This window comes from Chrysemys picta, chromosome 24 (assembly GCF_011386835.1).
Source record: "Chrysemys picta bellii isolate R12L10 chromosome 24, ASM1138683v2, whole genome shotgun sequence".
NCBI classification, from domain to species: Eukaryota; Metazoa; Chordata; order Testudines; family Emydidae; genus Chrysemys; species Chrysemys picta.
In genome coordinates this window covers 9,231,970-9,256,486 of record NC_088814.1, presented here as the reverse complement: position 1 = coordinate 9,256,486, position 24,517 = coordinate 9,231,970, and the positions used below count along the sequence as shown (strand labels likewise).

The following is a 24,517-nucleotide window of genomic DNA, read 5'->3' as shown; positions in this document are numbered from 1 at the left end:
ATAGATTAGGGCTCTGTTTCTATGGAATTTGGCACTCCCACAGTTAGTTCTTTCTCTTCGTGTGGATTCAGCCATGGAGAATCCAAAGTCCAGCTCAGACGATACCTAGGAGTTTTGGTTTGCTATGGTATGTTTAATTAGTACACACAGTAACAGCATCTTATACTTGAATTTGGATACTTCTGTTTCTCCTCTCAGGCCAAGTCTACACTATAAACTTACATCGGTATAACTACGTCGCTCAGGGTGTGAAAAATCCTCACCTCTGAGCCACACAGCTATATCAGCCCCCCCACTGTAGACAGCTCTATGTCAAGGGGAGAGCTTCTCCTGTCGACATAGCTACTGCCTTTTGGGGAGGTGGATTAACTTCACCGATGGGAGAAGCTCTCCCATTGGAGTAGTAGCATCTTCACTGAAGCGCTACAGCAGCACATCTGCACCGGTGGAGCTGTGCCACTGCAGCATTTTAAGTGTAGACTGTCCTCAGATTCCTGCAAGACTATGGTTGTACGATTACAGTTGTTTATTATTTATTTGTATTACTGTAGCACCTGGGAGCTCTTGTCGTGGGCCAAGCCTCCATTGTACTAGGTGCTGTACATACACATAACAAAAAGATAGTCCTTGTCCAAAATACTTCATCTACTACCCGAGAGAACAGACGGACACAGACAGATGGGGTAGTAAAAGGAAACAATGAGCCAGGATTGGTCAGCATGTTACGCCGTGATCTCAGCACACATGAAGCCATGATAGCACCCTATATTCCTTGTCTTCTAAATTAGCCTCACCCTGCGTTGCTAGAGATAGGATAAAATAATCCTGGTAGGGGAGCGGAAAACCAGTGGCTCAGTCTTTTTCTGGTTTAAACAGTTGTATCTGTGATTCAAATATTATTAACAATCAAATCTCAGTGTAAGTCACAAGTGGAGATATATGCACTGCAGAAATGTTTAAAAAAAAAAAGAAAACTCAGGAACATTAGGTTTATTTTTAGCAGAAGTTTTATTGCACGTATTGATTTCTTTTATGGAAATAGATTTATTTAATATTTCTACTTCCTCTTCATTGAGTTCAGGTAAATTAAGCTGCCTTAAAAATTCTGTAAGATTACTAAGTTCTGGCTTGCCCAAGGTATGTCGGTTTTTTGTAAGGAGAAATAATGTATTTTTTAAAAGGAGGTAGAGTCTCCAGCTTTACCAGAATTGCTATTCATTGTAGCAGTTGTTGTTGAGGGGTTTTTAAGCAACCAAGTCACAGCACAATAAGTTTTGGGGCTCATCGCATAAAAATATTGCGACACGGTGCAACTGCCATTCTCTCTCATAAGTTTCTAAGGAAGCTATATGTCCCCAGATTTGGAAAATTTAACCTAGGCAACCCTTCTTGGGGGAACTTTGTGGGAGTCAACTTGTGTTTCTTAAAGCGAAAATAAAGTTGCTTTAATTTTTGCCTTATATTGTTATAATGAATCGAAAATGAAATTAACTTGCTCCAGAAACCTGCTTTTATTGGTGCCATGTAAAAAGTATGGGTTACTATCCGGTGTCTCATTATTAATTAAAAAACTCCGCAATGATATTTTAAATCTAATCTTGGCTGACTTTCTTTTGCAAATTCTGTCTCTCTGTGGACTATCTGAAAACCTTAGACAAAGCATTATTTAATAAGAATTGTAACTTTATGGCGCCAATCCTGCAGTGAGCTCCGTGTGTGGACATGTGCAAAGAAAGCCCCATTGAAATTGTCACAAAACTGCCTGCATGGAACTTATTGCAGACTCAGGGTCTAAATGAGCATGATCGGATAAAGAAATTGGACCAATGTCTAGTAACTGTAAGGAGTTGTTATAAAGGTTTTATCAGTAAAATTTAAAGAGTTGGAGAATAAGTAGAATGAGGGATGAAAAAGTATCTTTCTTTTTGTTTTGTTTTTGTTTTAAGTGACACCCAAGAGTCAGCCAAATTAAGCTCATTTATAAGTTTGTTTATGTTTTAGACCTGGAAGCATATTGGTTTTGGTTTGCATGTCTTGTCTTATGTAGCTTGAGAACACAATTGAAATCACCCACAATAAGCAGAGTAAGTCCTGTGAGCAAAAAGAAATATTATTGAAAATGTTATTGAAGAAAGCACAAAAATATTAATATCAAGCATGGGCTTTCACAGTTGTAATGTCCACCCCATCTATTTGTCCTGAGATCAGTAAGAACCTGCCATCTTTAACAATGAAACAAAGGTAGAAATGAAAACATTACAGATAAATATACAACCAACTGGCTGTTAGTAAAGCATAAATCAAATTCTATAACACTAATAATTTAATTAATAATTAAATATAATAAAATATAATACAAAATAGAATATAATTTTTCAGTTATATAGGATATTTTTTAAAAGCTAAACTGGTGAGCATAACATAATGGGGCAAATTCCTAACATAATCCCATTATCAATTCCCAACTATCATAAAATCAAAGACTTTTTTTCTTACTTTATCAAATCAAAAAACCAAGGAGTACTCTCTTATGTTAACATTTAAGAAGGGGCAATGAACCCAATTCTACAATTGAATATAACAAATACAGAAATGAACTTCGCTTCCAGAATTTTTCAGAATTTTTTTGAGTGAGCTTTGGAAAGGGAAGGTTGGAGCTGCGATTGTGGTGCGCTTCAAGAAATTCCTCAAGATCCTGTGGGATATTAGAGAAGCAACATTTTCCTTCAGAAAGAAAGATGAACTTTTCTAGGTAACAGATGGCTGAATAAATATTCCTTTTGACAGGGGGATCTTCAACTCTATCTTCTGAGAGTTTCCACATATAGATCAGGGTAGAAGAAAATGTGGTTGCTTTGGTTTTCCATTTATTGATGTGTCTCAAAATAAATGTTTTATTTTGATGTCTTGGTTTAACAGTTTGATGATTAAGGCTTGCTCAGATTTGTTCTCTTTAGACTCGTGTCTCAGAGTATGATGGGCTGGTTCAGTTTCAAACAATGGTGTATTAGCAGGTTTACTTAGATTTAATTAAGGTGGCTAAGGCACCCTGCTTCTCTTTTTTAGAATAAACACCATTTAAAGTATGTCCTAATCTTCCATGCAGGTTTCTGGTCATTTTCAGTGTCCATGCAGTATTTGTAACTCCTTGAACTGCTGAAAAAAGGGCTTTGCGGATAGTGGGAAATGGAGCTGGAGCAAGATGCCTCCTGCTCAGCATTCACATCATGTGACATCTCCCTCTCATCCAATGTAAATTTAACATCAAATGAAGTAATGCCAGTGAAATTGTTGGGGGAAAGGAAGTGGAAGTGTTCCCCACCTCAGCACTGGCCTCTGGTGTTAGGCGGGTGCTCTTCTATTTTAATTGAGTTTTGCATCAGATTTGATGGTACAATATACCCTGTGTGACACAGGTCCTCATTCAGCAGAGCCGATAGTATGTGCCAACTCTGAAGCTTTAAAAGCAACATGACAAGGGCACAAATTTCTGAAAAATATCAACCAGCGAATTACTTATTTTCAAAATTAAACAGCTGAAAAGATATTTTTATTGACGTCTTTTCTCTCTTCCCGCCTTCTGTCCTCTCCACACACAATTCCTTGTGGGATGAAACCAAATATGAGAAATGTCTGCCAAAACAAGTGATTGTTGAAAAGTTTTATAAGAAACTGAAAACATTGTATAATGGAATGGTCTTGGAAATCTCTACTACTGTGACTTCTTATTGTGAAGAATTTTCACCATACATACCTACTCGCAGTCAAGAGTTAAAAGAAACATAGTAATTTTGAAGGGAAGATCAAAGCAGCATATCTTCACCTGCATGCATTTATTTTAATTAGCTTCACCTTCCAAAATATTTTTCATCAAGCAGGTATACTGGAAGCTTTCTGGCAGCTCACATTAAAAATGAACTTGTGTGCAGAGAAACCAGGAGTTTTTCCTGGCGCCCTTGTTAGAGAACCTTTCTTCTCAAAGTTTTGCCAGAGTAATCTTGACAACAGCTGTTCATGCTGGGATTCCCAATCTGGTATAATCTATATTAAAGGCAGTTATCATGACCAAGAGGAGGATCGGTTTTCTGCCTGTTGTTTCCGGTAGTAGTAATTATGCATCAAACTTGTCATTTAATTTGCTATAATTAACTGTAAATAGCGTTATAGTCATAAGCAAAGTTGGAATTGAGCTATTATTCCTATTGGAAGTCCAGGAAGATACAGATTAGTTTTTTAGGAAGAGTAAAAAACTCTCCCTGAACACACATTTAATGTAAATAATTTTTGGGAAAGGTTGAAATAATCATTATTAAACACTTTTTACACGTGTTCTGTATAGGTTTTGCTGTACTTAGTTAACTTTTTTCATGTTTTAGTTAGCTGTTCTTATTCATATAAACCTCTTCAGCTTGGCTGAGTGATTTTCTGCTTTGGAAATTAATTAGTGCTGCCTGTTTATACAGGAAGAGATCTTGATCGGTTTGTTTGTTATGATTTGAAGGAGATTGTAATCATGTCTCTAAGTGGGATGATTATAATTTGATTTAATAAAATGCTTTTCTAGGAGACACATTGCTTTTTCGTTTCTCTGTCATTCAACATCTTTATATAACATGTCACTGTTGCGGCTTATCATTATATTTTGTGCCTCCCTCTTCAGTGTTTTGTAGGGGATTTCTTAGAGGTGCAGTGGTTGAAGGGAGTGAGTTACAGCCAGAGACACACAAATAATATTATAGTTCTTTGTGTATTGAACTAGTATGGTACTAGAATGAGCAACGTTGGAAGTATTAATTTCTTCTGTAGTATTGATATCTGTACCTTAAGGCATATCATTTTGGTTAAGGTCAAAATGATATGCAAAGATTTTGTCTTGTCAGGATTGAGAATGTGATGACATTGTGATACCTGTGTTATGAAAGGAGACAGGTTCACTTAGTGAATCTTTAGGTCCCCATTGACATTTTGAATTTACAAACATAACTGAAGAAAGCTTTCACGTTCATTAGTAACAATCCATTGCCGTTGCACAAGATATTCTTTCTTTAAAAAGAAGCATTGACATGTCTCTTTGTTATGATTGGTGCTCTAATAAAAAAAATCCTAGTATTCTAGTATTTATTAATATTTATTTACCTTTACAAATATTTTTGTCCATTTTAATTTTGGTTTTAATCTCATGCAAAAATATCCTTTCTATAAATATTTCACATATTAGTGCCATGGAAGACACAACCACGTGTTCTATATTCTGGTATTTATATAGCTCTGGCTTCAGCAGAGCCAAGACGCGTTTGGGACTGAGAGGACTGAAGGCTATAGCCATAGCTTTAGTGGGTTTGGTCCAACTACTTTGAAACTGATAGTCATTTGTTTCAGGACTTCTGTGGATCAATAACACTGCAGCACTTAAAACATTTTACCATCAGGGAGACTTCAATAAAGGCTGCTCTCAGCAGCATTATATAGTCATTGGGCAGCTTCCAGCACATGAATGAGCCTCTAGCAGGGCTAGTTCCATTGTTAACTTAAAGATGGGGAATATACGATGTGCAAAAAGCCAACGCAGAATTGCCACTGTTGCTATCTTTAAAAAGTGGATTTACCAGGTTTCCCTTTTAAATTCGTACTCGGCTTTTCCCATTTCAGTCTAATCATTAGCAGTTTTGCAGTACAGCTCAAGCACATCTGAGAGATTTATGTAAAAAAGTTAGTGGGAAATTCAAAACAGATTGCTATTGAGGGCTATATCCAGCATTTACAGTGGTATTATTTCACTCGGATGGGAAATAACAATACCTTTACATCATTCAGAAAGATACAGATTTTATGTTCCAGTTCTCCCTTTTGTGACTGTGGAAGGGCCAAAACTCAGTGGAAATTCAGCAGTTCTTTTATACAGGATGCAGCCAGAAAGTGGACAGACCACTCAAGGGCACTTTGAGCTAAGCTTCCTTGGGGGCTGTTAATGGGGTTAGTAGGTCAGGGGAATTCAAGTGTGTGGCCAATGGTTATATGAACTGTGTGCATCTGTGTAATGGATTTCTAGAATGGCTCGTGTCTTTTTTTGCCGCTAGGTTGGATATGAGGATTCCAAATCTCCTGCTAACTCATATATTCAGGCTTTGTGAGGGGGAATGGAAATGCTCCTATTCTGTTGTTTTTTTAATTCCAATGGAAACAAAAAAAACATTTTTAAGCAGATTTGATCTCCTGAAACCTAAATATTGTGGAATTCTTCTGGTCGGGGAGCATCTAAGTGAAATTGACTAGCAACTGACTGCATATGAAGATGAAGCATAATAGTTTATTTTATTTTCTGAAATAAATAGATAATTGATGCAAAGAGACAGACTGTCAAATATCCCTAATTATCTATTTTATCAACACGTTCTTTGTAGCCTGGAAATAAATTCAGGTTTCAGAGTGGTAGCTGTGTTAGTCTATATCAGCAAAAAGAACAGGAGTACTTGTGGCACCTTAGAGACTAACAAATTTATTTGGGCATAAGCTTTCGTGGGCTAAAACCCACATGATAGCTTATGCCCAAATAAATGTGTTAGTCTCTAAGGTGCCACAAGTACTCCTCATTCTTTTTTAAATAAATTCAGTATTTCTTCCAGCTTTTTCCCTTGTCTTCAGATGCATTTTTGTCTCTCTCTATGTCTATGTATGTATATACACATACATACCAAATGCATAGAATAAGTTCATATCAGTGGGAAGCAATGACACCGAACACCTTGCATAAAATGCCATAAGAAGGTAATTCAGCTTTAATTCTCCTTTTAACTAAAACTAAACATTTAGTTAGAGAGCTGAAACTGAATTTCTGAGATGGAAGTCTTTCACTAATCCATTAGATTGTCCTTTTATAACTGCCTTTCTTTTAATCTGAAGAAAACTTTCCTAATTAAACACTAGCTCAGTCATAAACTGCATGACAGAGAAATAATGACATAAATAGAAAATGCAGTGGAATTAGTGAGCTGCACAGATATTAAGTACCTCATGTTAAGCCACAATAAATGCTACTAATAGGACAGAGAGAAAATGTGATAGCTCTAAAAGAATAGATAATTTCTAATGTTTTGTTCAAATTTTATTTTATATTAGATTGTAATCCTGGAATTAAGCACTAACAGATAAAATTGATCCTAATATTCAGTCCACAAAAATAAAGGATGAACCCTCAGTGGCTCTTCAATTTCTAAATGTTTTCTATGCCTGATTGGAATGTGTTGATAGCACAGCAGTGAAAATGAACGGGTAGCTGTCGCAGACCATACCATACCATTCATTCCATCCTTGTCTTTGTGATTCAGTGAGCAGATCTTCAGACAGAACTAACATGCTTAAAGAACAGTGATCCCCAGTCTGTGCCTTAGAAAAATACTATAAATTTGGGCTGACAGGTTCTAATCCTCAGATGGGTTTTCGTTTGCAATACCGTGGATCTTTATGTTCCTAAAGAGTTCTTGCGATTACACTGCCTTCTTTTTTGCACGTTCTAAAATATTTCCCCTACTGTTTGTTTTATAGTATTTTATTAAATGGGTATACATAAATTTTAACCAACATTTTAAGATTAAGAATACAGACAATTTCTAATTCACACCCAGCTAACACATTAGGTGATAAAGTTACTCTTTCCTCCCTCAACATAGAGACGCAGATCTAGTTTGGGGCGGGAATTGTGTGCACCTCCTGCTAATCAACCCTTTGGACACCATTGATAGCAGTCAGTGCATCACTTTTCTCCTTGAAATTCTTGCTAATGGAAAGGTATCTCTGTATGGATCATGCCAATGGGGGAGAGACCAAAGGATTACGGGTAAATTGTTAGGAGACCGTTCTGGAATGAAGACACTAGCATTTGTCCTCTTTGGAAAGTATTCTCCACACTCACAAATATATTTAGACTAAAGTAAACATTAAAGGTCCCTGCTAAGCTAATCCACAATGACACATTCATAATTGTTATAAACACTGGGCATCACTTGCCCTAGTGACCGATTAAAGTTCTGTACTGACAGTGTCCTTGAGGATATAAAGGAGAATCAGAGTATTACAACTGAGAATCAGAAAGACCGGCTCTTTGCCCCACTGAAAAGCAAACATCCATTGCAGAAATTATTATTATAAATTAATCGTGCCAATTAAACTTTTTGAATATTTATGTAACTAAGCAGTTCGCATTGTGTTATTAGTTCCTATCATTGGATGAATCTTCTAGCCCTTACTCATGCAAAATTCCCATCAAAGTCACATGGGAGTTCTATTTGCAGCGGTGCAAGAATTTCCAGTTTTGGTCCGTTGACTTCAATAGGACATCAGTGGGAGTTAAGTCTTAGTAAGGACTGAAGGATTGGGTATGTAGTACTTATAATATGTGTTTCTGGGTAATTTTTTAACCTATCTTAATATAACTTCCTACATTTGGAGTATCATTCTGCTGCAATAGAAGTCAATAGGACGTTTGCAGTTGTCTAACTTTCTGGGAATAGGGTTGGACCTTAAAGAGTACACACAAACAGGACTTACGATAGAAATTCAGAAGGAGTAGCAACTGAAAATGCCTTTCCGCCTTACTAACCCCAATTATGGCTCTTTTGACTCTATAATATTTATTGTAATTGATGCATTTCTCTGAATAAGATCTGTATTTGCAATTCCAAAAAGAGACCCGTATTAATTATTGACCTCTTGACTTATAGTCTGCCACATTGCTGTAATTGGTTACTGCAAACATCTGTTTTCTAGGCCAAAATATGCACAATTATAAGGAATGTACTAGTAGGGATGAAAAATTACTGCCTGTTCAAAAAATTGTGAGGGCTGTGTAAATAGGAAAAGCTGTTTTAATGTTTATAGTTTTGCACAGTTAATGCTTATGGAGAAACAGCCCATTTCATACGGAAAGGCAAAAAGTCAGATGTAAAGGATACTTATGAACAATTAAGGGAGAATAATGGCAAATGCACAATGCATTTTTATTGTTGTTGTATTTTGTCAACTTTATTCTGTACACTGAATCCTTATCCTAGTGGTTTTAGCATAAGAAAGTTCACCACACTTGTGACAGACAGCACGTACAGCACATATTCAAACTCTGTGGTGCAGGAAGTCTTTACTAGGAAGGAACCTATATCACCTTTCAAAATTCAGAGAAATTATTATAATAAGAGGAAAAGGTGAAACAAATCCCTGAATCTGTGTTCTGTTTGTTGGTATTTTGGTTTTGTTTTATTTTTCAGCAAAGAATGAGTGCCTAAATGAGATCTGGTAAGAATAACCTTGTGCACCGATGACGTAGGAAAGTTCAACATTTTTAAGCAAACCCCCTATTTTAGTAGGATCAGATTGATATGAAATTTTTTATTTTATTTTACATTTTAGGATCCTCAGAAACCAAAGAAGCGATCATTCTGTTCCTCTAACTGCAGTTATTTCTAGAGATTGTGTTAACTTTAAAAGAAATGGTTGGGTTTTGGGTCACATTATTTGAGAATTACTTGTTTAATGATAGTGGGAATCCTCAAGACTCACATCATGTTTTTAGGTGGGGAAAACCACTGTGTGAAATTCAAATATGTTAGCTGAATTTTGGGTCAAGTAAGAATTGATTATGTTGATCATTGATCATCTAGAGGTTCCTCTGATCCTGGAAAGAGTATACATGAGCCTATTGAACTAATTCTTCACTTAATTGTGCCTATTTTCATTGGCATGTTGATTGATTGCAGGCAGCAGAAATTAGTCTAGAAGATGTCAGGAGATGTGGTTAATCTTGTCAGTCGGCTGCAGTCTGAGGGAATAAGGTCGGATGGATTCATATAAATAAACCCCAAACTGAAACAGTTTAGTGTACACTCATTGTGGGTCCACCAAAGTCACTCAGTGGGAACTGATCCGTTGGATGGTAGTACAAGGCCACAGGCGATATAATTTTTAAAAAACGCAAAGTGACAACCTCTATTAAATTGTTATTTAGAGACCATAGAAAACTTTGATAGATGAATGTCTGATAAAACAATATTTTAAAACAGCTTATTTTTTAAAATCATGTGACATTAGACAATACATACTTTGGCTTGTCTTCAATATAGGGATATCTTTTCTTTCTCTCTGTGTTGCGGTTGATACCTGGGTATACAAGCGCTATTTCTGCTCCAGACTTAGCAGAGACAATTTTGTTCTTTACTATAGTTTCGACCAGTTTCCCCGGTACTGAAGTCAGGCTTACTGGCCTGTAATTGCAGGGGTCATCTCTGGAGCCCTTTTTAAAAATTGGCGTCACATTAGCTATCCAGTCATTTGGTACAGAAACTGATTTAAATTATAGGTTACAGATGACAATTAGTAGTCCTGCAATTTCACATTTGAGTTCCTTCAGAACTCTTGGGTGAATACCCTCTGGTCCTGGTGACTTATTACTGTTTAGTTTATCAATTTGTTCCAAAACCTCCTTTAATGACACCTCAATCCGGGACAGTTCCTCAGATTTGTCACCTAAAAAGAATGGCTCAGGTTTGGGAATGTTCCTCACATCCTCAACCGTGAAGACGGATGCAAAGAATTCATGTAGTTTCTCCGCAATGGCCTTATTGTCCTTGAGTGCTCTTTTAGCATCTTGATTGTCCAGTGGCCCCACTGGTTGTTTAGCAGGATTCCTGCTTCTAATGTACTTTAAAAAAACTTGCTATTACTTTTGGAGTCTTTGGCTAGCTGTTCTTCAAATTCTTTTTTGGCCTTCCTAATTATATTTTTACGCTTCATTTGCCAGAGTTTAACAGCTCAGCCACATGGACAGAGCAATCCCTGGGGTTTGATAAAATTCCATTTGTTCAACTTAAACTGCATTGAGCTTCACTATTTGTGAAGTGGATTGCGGTATTATCCCTGTGAATTTCTGTTGCCTAAAAAGTTAAGCGCGACAAAGTTGAGCATCGCAGCACCTAAGTCTCCTTGCGAGTCTGGGCCTTTATGCCTGGTTTCAGTTTCATTGTGGTCCCCAGCCTCCCACAAGTCAAGTGAGTCTGGTATGGAATATTCAGCATGAAAAAGGATCTCACTGCTGATCCAAACCAGCTCCCATTGAAGTCAGTAGGAGTTTTGCCATTGACTTCAGTGTGAGCCACCTTGAATTAAGGAGTTCAGGGGGGAAGTATCAAATTCTACATTGCCAGTAGCTTCCATTGGTATAACAAATAAAAATTCATTACCATCACTTATATATATGTGGCCTAGGTACCATATTGATAGGGAGATCATAAATGACAAACAAATATTTTCATTCTTATGTTCAGATCCTCAGTGTCCTTCTCTTTTCCAATTTTTCTTTGCAAAGTGTCCCTGATTTCACCATCTTAAAGAATTGTTTCCCATTGTATTTTATTTGCAGTTTTTTCTGATACAGGCTGCCGTGTCACTGTTTAGTCCATACGTTTTTTAAACATAAATATTGATTCATTTAATAGGTATGCTGCTGGTCTTAGTAAAGAAGAATTAAAAACAAGAAAGAGAATAAAGGGATGGTTTTACAGATGTTAATAATATGCATTCAGTTCAATAATGCAAACTATATGGCACTTATAAGAATGGCAAAAAAACAGAACCATTAGCCAGGAAACACCCCTGCCTCCTCAGAAATTTAACTTCATAAATCTGCCCCCCCAAGTTACTTTTTTTTTTATGTTAACGAGTGCTGTGCCATGATCAGATCATTCTAAAGATGTAGGGCCACAAAATGAATCTGAACAGATCTGCTTTGATAGCTAAACTTGGACTTACACATCCTCTGATGTCAATAAAGATGAGCCTTGGCGCAATTGTTTAGTGTATTTAACTAATTTAACAAACAAATCATATGATTTCAAATTAAAACACAAGAGCAGAAATCTTTCTTTGATGTATAATTGCAGTGGAACAACCCATTGTTATGGAAATAATTTCAAAGTGTGAGGCACCATCTATTGAAACATCAGAGAGCTAGAAATGCTAAGACATATTAAACATGTTATTTCACTGAATACCTTTTGTAAGCTGATGGCTGCTCCCATTAAAGTTATTGGCAAAAACTTCCATTCATTTCTGGGGAAGCAAGAGCTGGCCATAAGAGACCCACTCAAAAATTTAGATTACAGCTTATTGAACAGTGGTTAGTAATAAAATAAGTATAGAAGAGGAACATTGTGGGTAAAAGATTCTTTGAAGTATCCAAACAAAATCCTTTAAGTTGTTAAAAATGTTTTGTATCAGAGGGGTAGCCGTGTTAGTCTGGATCTGTAAAAAGCGACAAAGAGTCCTGTGGCACCTTATAGACTAACAGAAGTATTGGAGCATAAGCTTTCTTGGGTAAATACTAGTGGGTGAATACCCACTTCGTCAGACGCATGTGTCTGACGAAGTGGGTATTCCCTTACAAATGCTTATGCACCAATACTTCTGTTAGTCTATAAGGTGCCACAGGACTCTTTGTTGCTTTTTTTAAATGTTTTGATTTCCAAGTTAGTACTAAAGGAAATGAGAGTTTTAGGTCTTCAAATCCAATTCTTCTCTTTCATGTAGATCTTCCAATTTGGATACATGTGTACTGGGAAAATGTTAAACTTGGCAAAGCTATTGTCTGGACTGTTAAAGCGTTTAGAGACAAGTTGTTTCAAGAGGGCACTAAGTTTGTATTTCCTTTTCTTCACACTGAAAATTTTATATGAAGCCCCTTTCCTCATAGTGCTTAATTTAAACACTGGATTTTCACCAACTAAAGGTGCGTAATATAACTCTTGATTTATTCAGCTCCTTAATAGTAATAACAGAATTGTGAATCTGAAACTACTTCATTGCTGTTTGTTTGTACAAAAGGTGTTTTATCTGTATTGATACCAGAAACAGTCCTAGAATTATTTCTGCTTTCCTGCTATTCCTGATAGAGTTAATGGGATAATCCCAGAGATTCTAAACCAAAAATTAAAACATGCCTTATAAGGCCCTGTAAATTTATAAGGAAGTGGGATATTTCACCTTTGTAATGTCGGAATTAAATCACTGTATCACTCTGATTCATGACCAAAGGTGTCAAAGATGCCAGTAATTAACATGTGGCACAAATGATTGTGATAGGCAGCAAGTAATACTATCAATAGACATGATTTAAAAACAACATCCAGTATTTGATAGAGTAGTTATGCAGAGTACATCTTTCAAATAAACAAATTATATTGTTTTAATAGAGGTTAAGTAATGATAAGGTTCGCTGAAAACCCCAGCAGAAGTCTAGGGATTACTGTTTTCTTGTTGTCTTTAACACATGGTTGTTCGGTAGATTTTTTTTTTTAAACAGTATTTTTGTGGTTTGGTTCAGCTGGTCAAACATCAAAACCGCATGGAGTTCATTTAAGGATGCTGACAGACTTCTGCTATGACTTTATATATAGCAATATTGTAGATGAGTCTCAAAAGTTAATATTTATGGCTGTACATAAAAACTAACAATCCAGACAAAACAAACAAAACCCAGTAACAGTTACTACTACTTGTTTGTAGGTTTTTGCTTAGGACTGGTTACTTACTCATTTTAGTAGGTGTCACAGGCTGTAATTGATAACAGGTTTTAAAATGAAATTTTCGGGAACTGTCATATAAACACTGGCTGCACTGTATCCACTGTAATAACTGGCTCTTAAAAGAATTCATTTTGTTTTGATTGCTCACATTTGCAGCTGTGTTAGGATTGTTCTCTGGTTTGTTAGTGCTACAATGGTAGAAATTTACAAGAGCAAATGTTTCCTTCTCTTTGTGACCAAATTGTTCTTTTGTTGTGTTCTGCTTTCCTTACTGGGTTTAATTTAATCTGGAATATTTGTATGCTTTCTAAAGCAATTCTGAATATGTACGTCAGGCTTTTATTGACACGTTTTAAGCAGAAGTGCTCAGTTCAGATTTCACTGAAGATTTGATGATCTCTTTAAGTATTTGAAATCTTTTATTTTTACCATTTGTACACATTTTATTTCTTAATCTAAAATCATAGGCAGGCATCAAAGAATTGCTTGTAATTATATGATATATAACCTTTCAGCAATTTTATGTGGTCACTGACATAAAAGGTGTTACATTTTATCCCTACTATATTAAAAATATAGACTAAACAATAGATATTATTTTAATTGGTGATGTTGCATTTTTCTTTTGCCCAACATATTACAGTACACACCAATAACAGATATCAAATCATAAATATAATATGGATGGAAAAGAAGAGAAATCAGTATCATAAGGGTATAAAATTAGTTAAGAAAGAAAAGCAGTAGAGCAAAAGAGGAAGACGTGTAGATTGAACACTATGTGACTGTTTTAGAGAAAAGAATCCCTTGTAATGTTCCTGAGAGCTGAATTAATTTAGCAAGGCTTTTCTAGACTAGGACATATCTTTCAGAAGTGATTTTTCAAACTTGGTTAAGTCATTGAAAGTTACTAAAGAAATCTCTTTACAGTTGGCTACTTCATTTTGGGCAGTGGTTTTTAAAACATCTATCAGTGTCTTTACAGCTGTAGCTATATCTGCATAAAGGGCACTAACTTTTCCAATAAAGGATGCAAACACATCTCTGTTAAGTTGTACATGAAGCAACATACTTGTGACCAAAACCTCAACTTAACAGATGTAGAAACTACACTATGAATAATAGAGAGGCACTTAGGCCATGGCACAGTAACTAGGGTTCAGAACAGGTACTTGATCAAACTCTTCTGTCCCGGTTCAAGTTATGTTGTCTGAATGTCAGAGAGAATTCTACCTCGATCCCTCTGGGGATACCTTGCTCAAGTTTGGTCTGTTAAGGTATTTTATATTTTTGTAGTGAAAGAGAACAGTTCAGATAGTCTCCCATCTGTGACAACTTTTCATCCTCCCAGGTCCCCTCCCTTTCCCTTTTCTTTTTCTTTTCCTCTGTTCACTGTAAAGAAGAGCGAGTTCTGCACACTGAGGGATAGGCAGGGATGAGCAGTTACATGTGGTTTTACAATCAAAGTTTCAAGATGTGTAGCTGAAGAAATTGAATTTAAAATGGCTGCAGGACTTTCATATTTATCTGGCTGATTATGGCTGCCCTGTTCATACATGGTACAGTCTCTCTGTCTCAAAATTATATGTGATGTGGACATTATACAATAGTTATAATTAATATTTTCTTCCCTACAAAAAGTGAATCACAGAGACCAGATTACTCTGTGGAACTGGGAATGGGGTACAAAGCCTTTCATTTCTTGTCACTGAATCAAACCCATTCCAGGAATAGTTCAGTGATTTGAAACCCAGGGTTGTGAGTTCAAGCCTTGAGGGGGGCCATTTAGGGATCTGGGGCAAAAATCTGTCTGGGGATTGGGCCTGCTTTGAGCAGGGGGTTGGACTAGATGTCCTCCTGAGGTCCCTTCCAAACCCTGATCTTCTATGATCTGACAGCACTTTATGTTCTCAGTCTATTTTCTGACTGAGATTCATATCAGTAAAATCAGCATTGAATGGGCCATTGCGACAGTATTACTCTCTGGCCTCCATTAGTAGTATCTCCAGGACAAGGTTGAGGTACAGTGACAGAGTGTTCCTGAGCTGGGAGGGGGAGAAGCCATGCAGTGCTGCTATACGCCTTTTTTGCAGATGAATGGAGGACTTCAGGCTGCCTTGTTTTCAGTCCAGCACTTTTCACCAAGTTCATTTCAATATAAGCAGGAGAGATGTAGTCGTTATGATGATTCACTTTTACCCCTTTTTTGGCTTAACAAGATTTGATTTATATTTATTCCATGGTATGCACGCCCCTGCTGTTAGCAATATAGGGAGTTGTACTCAGTGAAATAAAGATATGACATCAAGAAAAGGACGTAATACAAACAGTTTTATATGATGTCTGGAACATATTTTAAAATGTACTTCCTTGGGCCCTGATTCAAGAAAGAATCCCTGTTCATGACACCACTTAAGTACATGCTTCAATCCCATTGAAGTCAATGGGACATAATCCTATGCATAAGTGTTGTTCAGAACGGGAATGGATTAATACATGTACTTACATGTTTTCCTGAGTTGGCCCTAAATGAGGAAACGGGGAAGATGAAAAGTTGACAAGTGTCAGAGTTGTGGAGAAGGGCAAAATTAAAAAAAAAAAAAAAAATTTAAATGCATGTCATGGTCATCACACACTTTACATGTGCATCTGTTTTTGTGGAATTTATATAAGACTGAACTCTAAATAAATATATTAATAAAAGAAAGTGACCTCTGAGATATAGAAAGCAGATGTAAGGAGGGCAAGGGACACACATTGAATGATGGAGAAGAATGCATTTGATTTGTGTATTTTACTTCCACTCTCCACAAATGTACAAAAATTAAATCAGTGATTCCATCTTGTGGTCCTTATGACACAAAGTAACCACGTAAGCCTCAATCTTATGATTTATGATGCTACCTGAATTCCTTGATGAATGTGCAGTTGGGGTACATTATTTTGTTTCATATGAGGTTGCTATATGTGCTGTACTGCAATAACTCCTTTTGATTTAATATCATGTAAATGTAGCTTTATATAACTCCCGGCTCTAAAATTGGTTAGCCAGAAACTATTATGAAGAGAAAGACAAGCTATTACCTCTTTATAAGCTGTATTAAAATCCTTCCAGGGTTTACTTAAACAGTGTCAAAATGATGCTTGTATTCTTTATTTCATGTACGGGTGTGTTGTATGCCATACAAAATCTTAATAAATAGGAAGAATAATGTTACTGGACTCTCCTCAGTGGGATGAAACCTAAATTTCAGTACATGCCTTTGTGAAAGTACAATTACAGCTGCAATATTAGTAAAATGATCTGTGTGGGATGATTATCTGGGTTGGTTCTAAATGTTACAATAGTATTCTCCTTATAGTTACCTGTTTTCATCAAAATCTTCTCTTCTATCACCATATCAGAATTCTGGGAACATTTTTTGTGTTGCTGGCTGTTTTCTCAAACTCTCAGATAACTGATGGAATTTTTATCATTTCCATACTAATAACTTGGAATTTTAAACTTAACATATTGCATGGTGTGGGCTGTGTTGCACAGCATACCCTCGGAGCCCAGAGTGACTGTAGTACATAAACTCAGTATCACCTAATGTGTGGTTGTAGTCAGAAAAGTGGCAGTATAGCAATGGCACCTTCTTAGTCATCAGCTCAACTCCCGTGGAACACATTCTGTTCTCAGTTACACCTGTGTAAATTCGGAGTAATTGTACTCAAGTCATTGGAGTTGCTCAGCATTTATAGCAATGTAACAGAGAGCAGAATTTGGTCCCCTGCATGTATTCTGTCTCATAGCTCTCTTTGCTTTTGTGATTAATGTAATTTTTTCCTCTTTTTATTTTTGTTAGTACTGTAGAAACAATGCAGTTAGAGAAAATGAGCTGGATTGTAATCCTCCTTTTGCATCAGCAGAACCATTAACTAATTTCCAATCACGCAGCAAGTCAGTTAACCCTGCAGTTACATGTATTAGCAACAGTGGGATTCATAGCTGCCATTAAGGGTATTATTTGACCTGTAGAACCTTTATTACAGGTGATAGTACATGAGAAGGAAAGAATCCAACTTGACTTTCAATTCCCATATTTAAAATTTGCAGGATTGGCAGGTATAAAATAATCTTTTTAATTGTAAATTGAGGATATTTGAGTTGCCGAGATTAAACCTGGTGACCCATGATATTATTTTTAAAGTAACTTTTCAGATTGCACTCGGACTTCAGTGGATATGTGAGAGTTCCATTCAGTTGTAATTTTCATAACAATTCCACTTTGAATATTGTATAACTTTATCCAATCTTTTCTGCATATATTAACTATTTTCCTAGATTTGTTTCTAATGGCTGGCAAGATTTTTTGTTTAAAATCTCAGCATTGAAAGTGTTTTTATAAATTGTATTTCATTACACACAAACATCCTAAAGCCTAATGCCTTTCACATTGCTCACAGCTCAAATTTGTTGCTAAAATCACATTGCTGTAGAAGTCAATGTTTCCTTACTATATCAGCAAGGGCAATATCTGAGCCAAAAAAAAATTTTTTTATTTTTTATTTTTTTGCTTCTTTCTTTTAACTCTCTTGGGCCTCCTGGGCTTGCAAGGCTAAGCGAGGTGATCAATTTCCTTCTTAAGCTGTGTAGTCAGATAACTCATATTTAATACTGAATTTTCTAGAGCAGAAGATACTGAGTGCCACTGATATTTTGAAGTTGAAGTTTCTGTTCAAAGGAAGCATTTTAATTATCTAACCATTCTTATTCAAAATACCTTAAAACTTAGCAAGCTCTGTTTTCCTCTCTATGATCTTAGCCTTTCTGTACTTGTTGAATCCAGGTTCATTTGTTCCTCATAAAAGATTAATTTTAGAGAGGGGAGGGGAAAAAAGCCAGTGTTTAGACAACCAAGAACTGTGCTTCAGTGCTTGCACGCTTTAAAGTAAGACTTTGCAGTTTGTTGTAGCTTTTGAATAAGCCCATCTCCTTTGTGAAGAATGCAGATCATTTTTTTTCTGGCACACAAAAAAAAGGGTAACTTAATATGAGTCTGACACAGTGTGTCATTTAGTTAAGTGCTTCCATCTGTTGCCTGCTGTTTCCCTTACTCTTGACCTCTCTTTCTTTCTTCCCCCTCCTTCTCCTTAGCCCCCCTGAGGAAGGCAAAGTTTGTTGAGAGCCCTCGAATCCCAGAGTCTGAGCTTGGCTCACCAACGCTCACTTCAGCACAGAAACTGGACGTTGATGCATACTGCCCTGGTAAGCATGCATGCAAAGCCTCTAGGACGGGCCCTTCCAGCACAGCACAGTTTCATATGCATTGTGCCCCCTTTTTCTAAATGATTGGTTGGCCCTTCCCCCAACCTAGTTTTATGGACTTACCCACTTGGCTGGGAGGCAGTCTCTAATTGATATCTGTACTTTATTTGTCACTTGTGGTTGTGTGTTCATGTGACACATTCCCCCCTAAAATATGAAGAAGTTACTACAGAGTTGATTTGAAGTGAATAAAAGCTGATCAAACAGCCATACTCTCTTAACGCTGATTTTTATTACTGACATATCTTCAGAAATACTGGAATAAAACACATACTTCTGGTGTATTCCATCATTAAATCATTTCATACATAAGCATACATTCTTGTATATTTGCTATTAAGCACATCACATTTATTTCAGAGGTAGCCATTAATTTATGTACCCTGCAGAATTTAGGAACTTTTAAAGCATATACATCTTGTTAGAGGCCTCTGTCATAATCTGGTTAAAAACATAGTTGGAACTGAAGTATTTTATTTCCCTGAGTTAACCTTATATTTTTCTGACTTTTTGATCAGTTCATTTGGTAAATATTTTCAAGCACTGACAGGCTGCATACAGATGTGTGAATTCCATTACATCTTTATATAGCTGTATCTTGCTGAGGACTCAGTATCATTTCCCAGATTCTTCTGAACTTGTACTAGTTGCTTGGCAACCTCATTAAGGTTGAGAAGATAGTTTATGGAGCTGTGCCAGAGATGTTACAGTTACAGTCGGCTGCAGATCAGGGCTTAAAGGAGCAGGAAATGTTCGTTTTCAGATCTTTGCTGAATTCTGCAATTTTCTCTTCTGGATAATCAGTGTATAAGCTACAGGATCACGTGATCAACATATTCCTATGACAGAGTAAAATGGTAACAATTGCTTCCAAATAGTATGTGACCACGTGGAATCTTGCCTTTAGAATCATGTCCAGATAGAGAAGATGCCAGTACTTGAGTCAGTGTCAAAGTACAATATCACTTTTGTCAGAGATGTGTTTAAAGAAAATGAATGATTTGGTGAAAAGCCATATATTGCACAGATATTAAAAGAGAACAGCTTTCTTTAATGCAAATATGTTTGAAACAGAATAAAATTCTTATGGGAAAGTTGTTGATACTGGATCCCTATACTCAGAGAATGCTTTCTTTGCGACCATATTTACTGTGAAAAGTGATCATTCTTTCTAAATGAATCAGTCAGTATTACAAACAGAATTTTACTGATATAACTTTTGCCCCTTCTGTGTAACTAAATATCTTCTACTGTGATAATCACAATTGGAAAAGAATACTGTCATGGCTGTATTAATAAAGAACTGTAATCGATTGCATAACTTGCTTAAAAGGAATTAAGAACTACTCTCTCTCTCTCTCAAATTTAATATGACACAACTTTTGGAGGATGCAGACACTCACAGAGGCCTAGCAGGCGACAGTCAAGAAAGGCTGCTTTGATAGTGGAGTCTTGAATTTTGCCCTCTGTTCTCTTTCTATAGCTCATTGATTGTGTGGATGAACATGTTAAAAATGTGTGAGGATTCTCAGCACCTCAACAACCATAAAGTGTACTTAACAAAAAAAAAAAAAAAAAGAAAGAAAGAAAGTAAAAAGGCATGCCTTTGTGGATGTCAATGAGAAGCACTGGATAGGAGTAAAGACAGAGCAAGTAGATTATGGGAGGCCCAGAGGACTTTTTTTGTGTGTAGATCCACACGTCAAGATATCTGTCAGGGGGCGCCTGACCCCCTGCTGCCTGGTTGCACATTTGGCATCCAGCAGCTCTTTTAGTAGAACTGCAGTTTACTGGATCCCAGAGAATGCAGAGTCTGAATGGCTATGCAGACTTGAAATGTGTAGTTATTTATGTTTATTTGCAATCAATATGAGAAGTTCTGCTGAATAGGAATTGAACCATCTATTGAGAGGAAGGACTTCTGAAACTGAGGCAGCCATTCACACAGAAAAGGGAGTTTGTATAGTGTGCGATTCGCTGTTTTCTTCCTCTTTCCCCCCCATGCCTTGGAACCTTAAAATGAGGTATGTACATGCAAGCAGTTCTCCATGGGTATTTACTCTTTTCTTTTGTGGTAGAACTGGGTTATGCTTTAACTATCTGGATCCAGCGTTCCTGCTGTGAAAACAGTGGTAATTTGAAGGCTGGAGCTCTTGCTTTCTACTAATACATTTTAAGAAATCCTTAGTCCTCTGAGAGTTTCTGCTTGATAGCATACAACCCTTGCTTACACAGAGGTGTTGTAACTAGCCCACTTTATTAAATGTCTAATAAATACTGTTGGGGGCACTGAAAAGGCTTCTAAAGCATTTGACTGTAAATGTTCTGATTCTGTTCTGCCCCATGCTCTAGTGAAATTGTGTGCTGAGAGTGTGGGAATTCAGGGTGGAAAACCTCAAGTACAGACTGTTAGAAAATATCTGTTTTAAAGTAGATATCAGTTTGCAGTTAGGAACATAAAATGCACAGAACTTGGCATTGCCATCTAGGTATGCATATGTGATAACAGGGTGGGTTGGTATGTTTTATTTTGTCTGTTAGATTTATACAAAGTAAAAAGAGCGCCAATTCCTTCATTATAGGTACCCGCTGATAGAACTTAAAATATCTAAAAGTCCTGTCACTATGACTTAACTTTGCTGATTCCATTCAGCCTGACTCTCAAACAGCAATTTACAGGCAAATTAAATATTGAAACACTTCCTCTTTTCTGCCACTAACCATCTCAAAATTCTCCACCTTCACAAATGCTGGGAGGAAAAGATGAGCTTTGGGCACAGGCCCTAAAGATCATAAAATTTGGACTACTTTAAATAGGGCTGAGAAACACCAGAAGTTGAAATGTCCTCACAGAGAACACCATGCTAGCAGCTCACCCTCTATTATACTACAAGGGCTACAGCTCAAGCTTTGCAAGCCCAGAGTGGTTGTCCCACAGGTATGAAGGTCAACAGGCATGTAGAGATTTAGAAATCAGAAACATCTTTTTAAATTTCACCTGAAAACCATTAAGCAACTAGTGCAGATCCTGGAATATGTATAACAGACTCAGTGCATGATACTCCCATATAAGAAACAGACACCTGAACCCTGCACCAGGTTCAGTTTCAGGTGGTTATAAGATGTTGCTGTACATCGAGCACATGATAGCGATGTAATCTTGAGCTGACAAAGGTATGGAAGACAGTCACAATATCTGCTGTTATAAGAAACAGTCACAGCCTCCTGATGGTGCATAAATGATAAAAAATCATCCTGAATATGGTTGTAACCTGATCTTCTAATTAGATTCTATATACACCTCTACCCTGATATAACGCTGTCCTCGGGAGCAAAAAATATGACCACATTATAGGTGAAACCGCGTTATATCGAACTTGCTTTGATCCACCGGAGTGTGCAGCCCCCCCCCCCCCCCCCCCCCCCCCCCCCCCGCCGAGCGCTGCTTTACCGTGTTATATCCTAATTCGTGTTATATCGGGTCGCGTTATATCAGGGTAGAGGTGTAGTTCAAACCTGTACAACAAGAGATGGACACAAACCTCAAGTTAAGGGACAGATGTTATCCTCATGCCTTTGTCAACCAGGATCACCTCAGTTCTTGTGCGGACCGAGGTTCAACTAGATAAACCTCATCCTGCCCCCATCTCAGGCAGACACTGGGTAGGGTTAGTGTTGGGTATTTTATTCCTCCTTATTAGTTCTGCCCTTCACAAAAGCACAGGAGGATCCTTGGACCTGTACGTCAGTGTTCTGGGCCTTTTAAGGCAAGCTTATGGCTCAGTTCAACTCTGACTTTGTTGAAGCAGCAAGGCATTATGGGGTTGCATTTCTGGGGAAGCTGAGATTAAAGGCTGTAGCAAGGAATACTGGGAAAGAAGGCAGTTAATCTCACTGTACTCATAAGAGAGAGAGATCAGGAAGGGGGCAGGACCTTCATTGATTCTGGAAAAGGCTTGGCTGGGGTAGAGAGTCCAGGAGAAAAACCATGGGAAGGAGTTGATGGCTGGAGAAAGAGCGTTCTAAAACTCATAAGAGGAAGGGTAAGGAGCTCTAGAGAGGTGGAAGTCTACACAAAGACAGACAGGGCTGGGAGCTGGTCACCGAGAGACCTGCCCCTGACATACAAGCATGAGAGGGGTTGGAGTGTACTTTGGGCAGCAGAAGTCCATAGGCAGTTTGAAGACTGTTGTGAGTCTTGCCCAACATCATATGGAACTTTTCTATCATGGTTCATATACACAAGAACACCAAATGAAGGTAGCCATGGCAACCTTAATTTTGGCATGTCCTCACTTTTGAGATGTGAACTTTGCAATCTGAATGCAGTTTAAACTAGGGTGACCAGATGTCCCGATTTTATAGGGACAGTCCCGATTTTTGGAGCTTTTTCTTACATAGGCACCTATTACCCCCCCACCCCCGTCCCGATTTTTCACACTTGCTATCTGGTCACCCTAGTTTAAACACAGGTTTTTGTATTACGGTAATATGACTAAACAGACCAAACTTGGTGCATCATCTCGAGGACGGTTAGAATATATAGAGAAAATGATTAATCCTAGCCTGAGTTATATGGGGTGGTACAGAAAGGTACATAAAAGAGAGAGATCAGTCCCCATAAGAATACAAGCAGTTTTTATGCACAAAATATTTTCAAAGGAATTTGAAATCATTTCTTTAATATTTGACCTGTTTAAACCCTTTTCTAAAATGCCTGTGTTTTCTGAAGGACTTTATCAAATACTGTCAGAACATAGGTATCCCTGAAGGGGTAAAGTTAAAGAAAAGAAGAAAAAACACGAGGATAAAGATACATTTGAGTAGGGGTAGCAATAATTTGTAATGTGATCTGTGACAGGTAATCTCATTAGTAATACACTTAAAGGCCGTTTAAAACAGTAAATAGTGATGAGAAGTGAACATTACCTACTCTGCATGTAGAAATACTCATCTCCATTTGTGGTGCCTAGAGATGGAATTTTGCTCAGTGCTAAAATGTTTATTTTTAAACGTCAGGCATGTTTCAGCACATTACTAGGAGGTGGTTTCCTGAGTAACTGTTGTCCTGTGGTTTGCCTTTTGTGCTTGTATCATGCAGTATTTCTTTTGATATGTTGTATTATGGATCATTGTAGAATGTTACATTTTGGGGAGGAGCAAGGGGGAGTAAGAGATTCCTGAGAGAAGGTATCTTTCTGTTAGTAGGGGAGGAATTGGGCTATTGTAGCAAAAATGTTCACTCTCTATTTAAATATTTTTATAATCTGAGCATTCTGTCCAATATGCTTACCAATATTCTGCCCAATATGCTTACCTGCACAATGAAGAATATGAATTAAATTCTTTAAGAAGGAGCAAACGAAGTTGACATTATAACTGAGAACAGAATTTGGTCCAGTTGTATAAAGTGTTATCACAATATTTCAAAATGATCCAATCAGAGATGACAATGAATAAGTTGTTTAGAATTTTTGGAAAGCAAATATTCCTCTGAGCTGTAGTGCCAGGTTTAATTTGGTAATTATGATAGTTATTAATTTTGAGCTAAATCTTGCTCTGTTTTGTTTGGGAGTGCATTTTTTGAAGAAAGAGGATTCGACATTACCTTCTTGCCAGTACCTCCATGGGCAGGATACAC

At 37.2% G+C, this 24,517-nt stretch overlaps 1 protein-coding gene across 1 annotated transcript in view; it reads left to right on the top strand.

Annotated features, from left to right (window-relative positions):
- Window positions 1-24,517, top strand: part of TANC2 (tetratricopeptide repeat, ankyrin repeat and coiled-coil containing 2) — a 508,124-nt gene that overhangs the window by 267,633 nt on the left and 215,974 nt on the right. Inside the window, 1 exon segment of the mRNA XM_065577500.1 lies at window positions 18,706-18,816. Within this exon segment, the coding sequence (XP_065433572.1) occupies window positions 18,706-18,816 (111 nt within the window).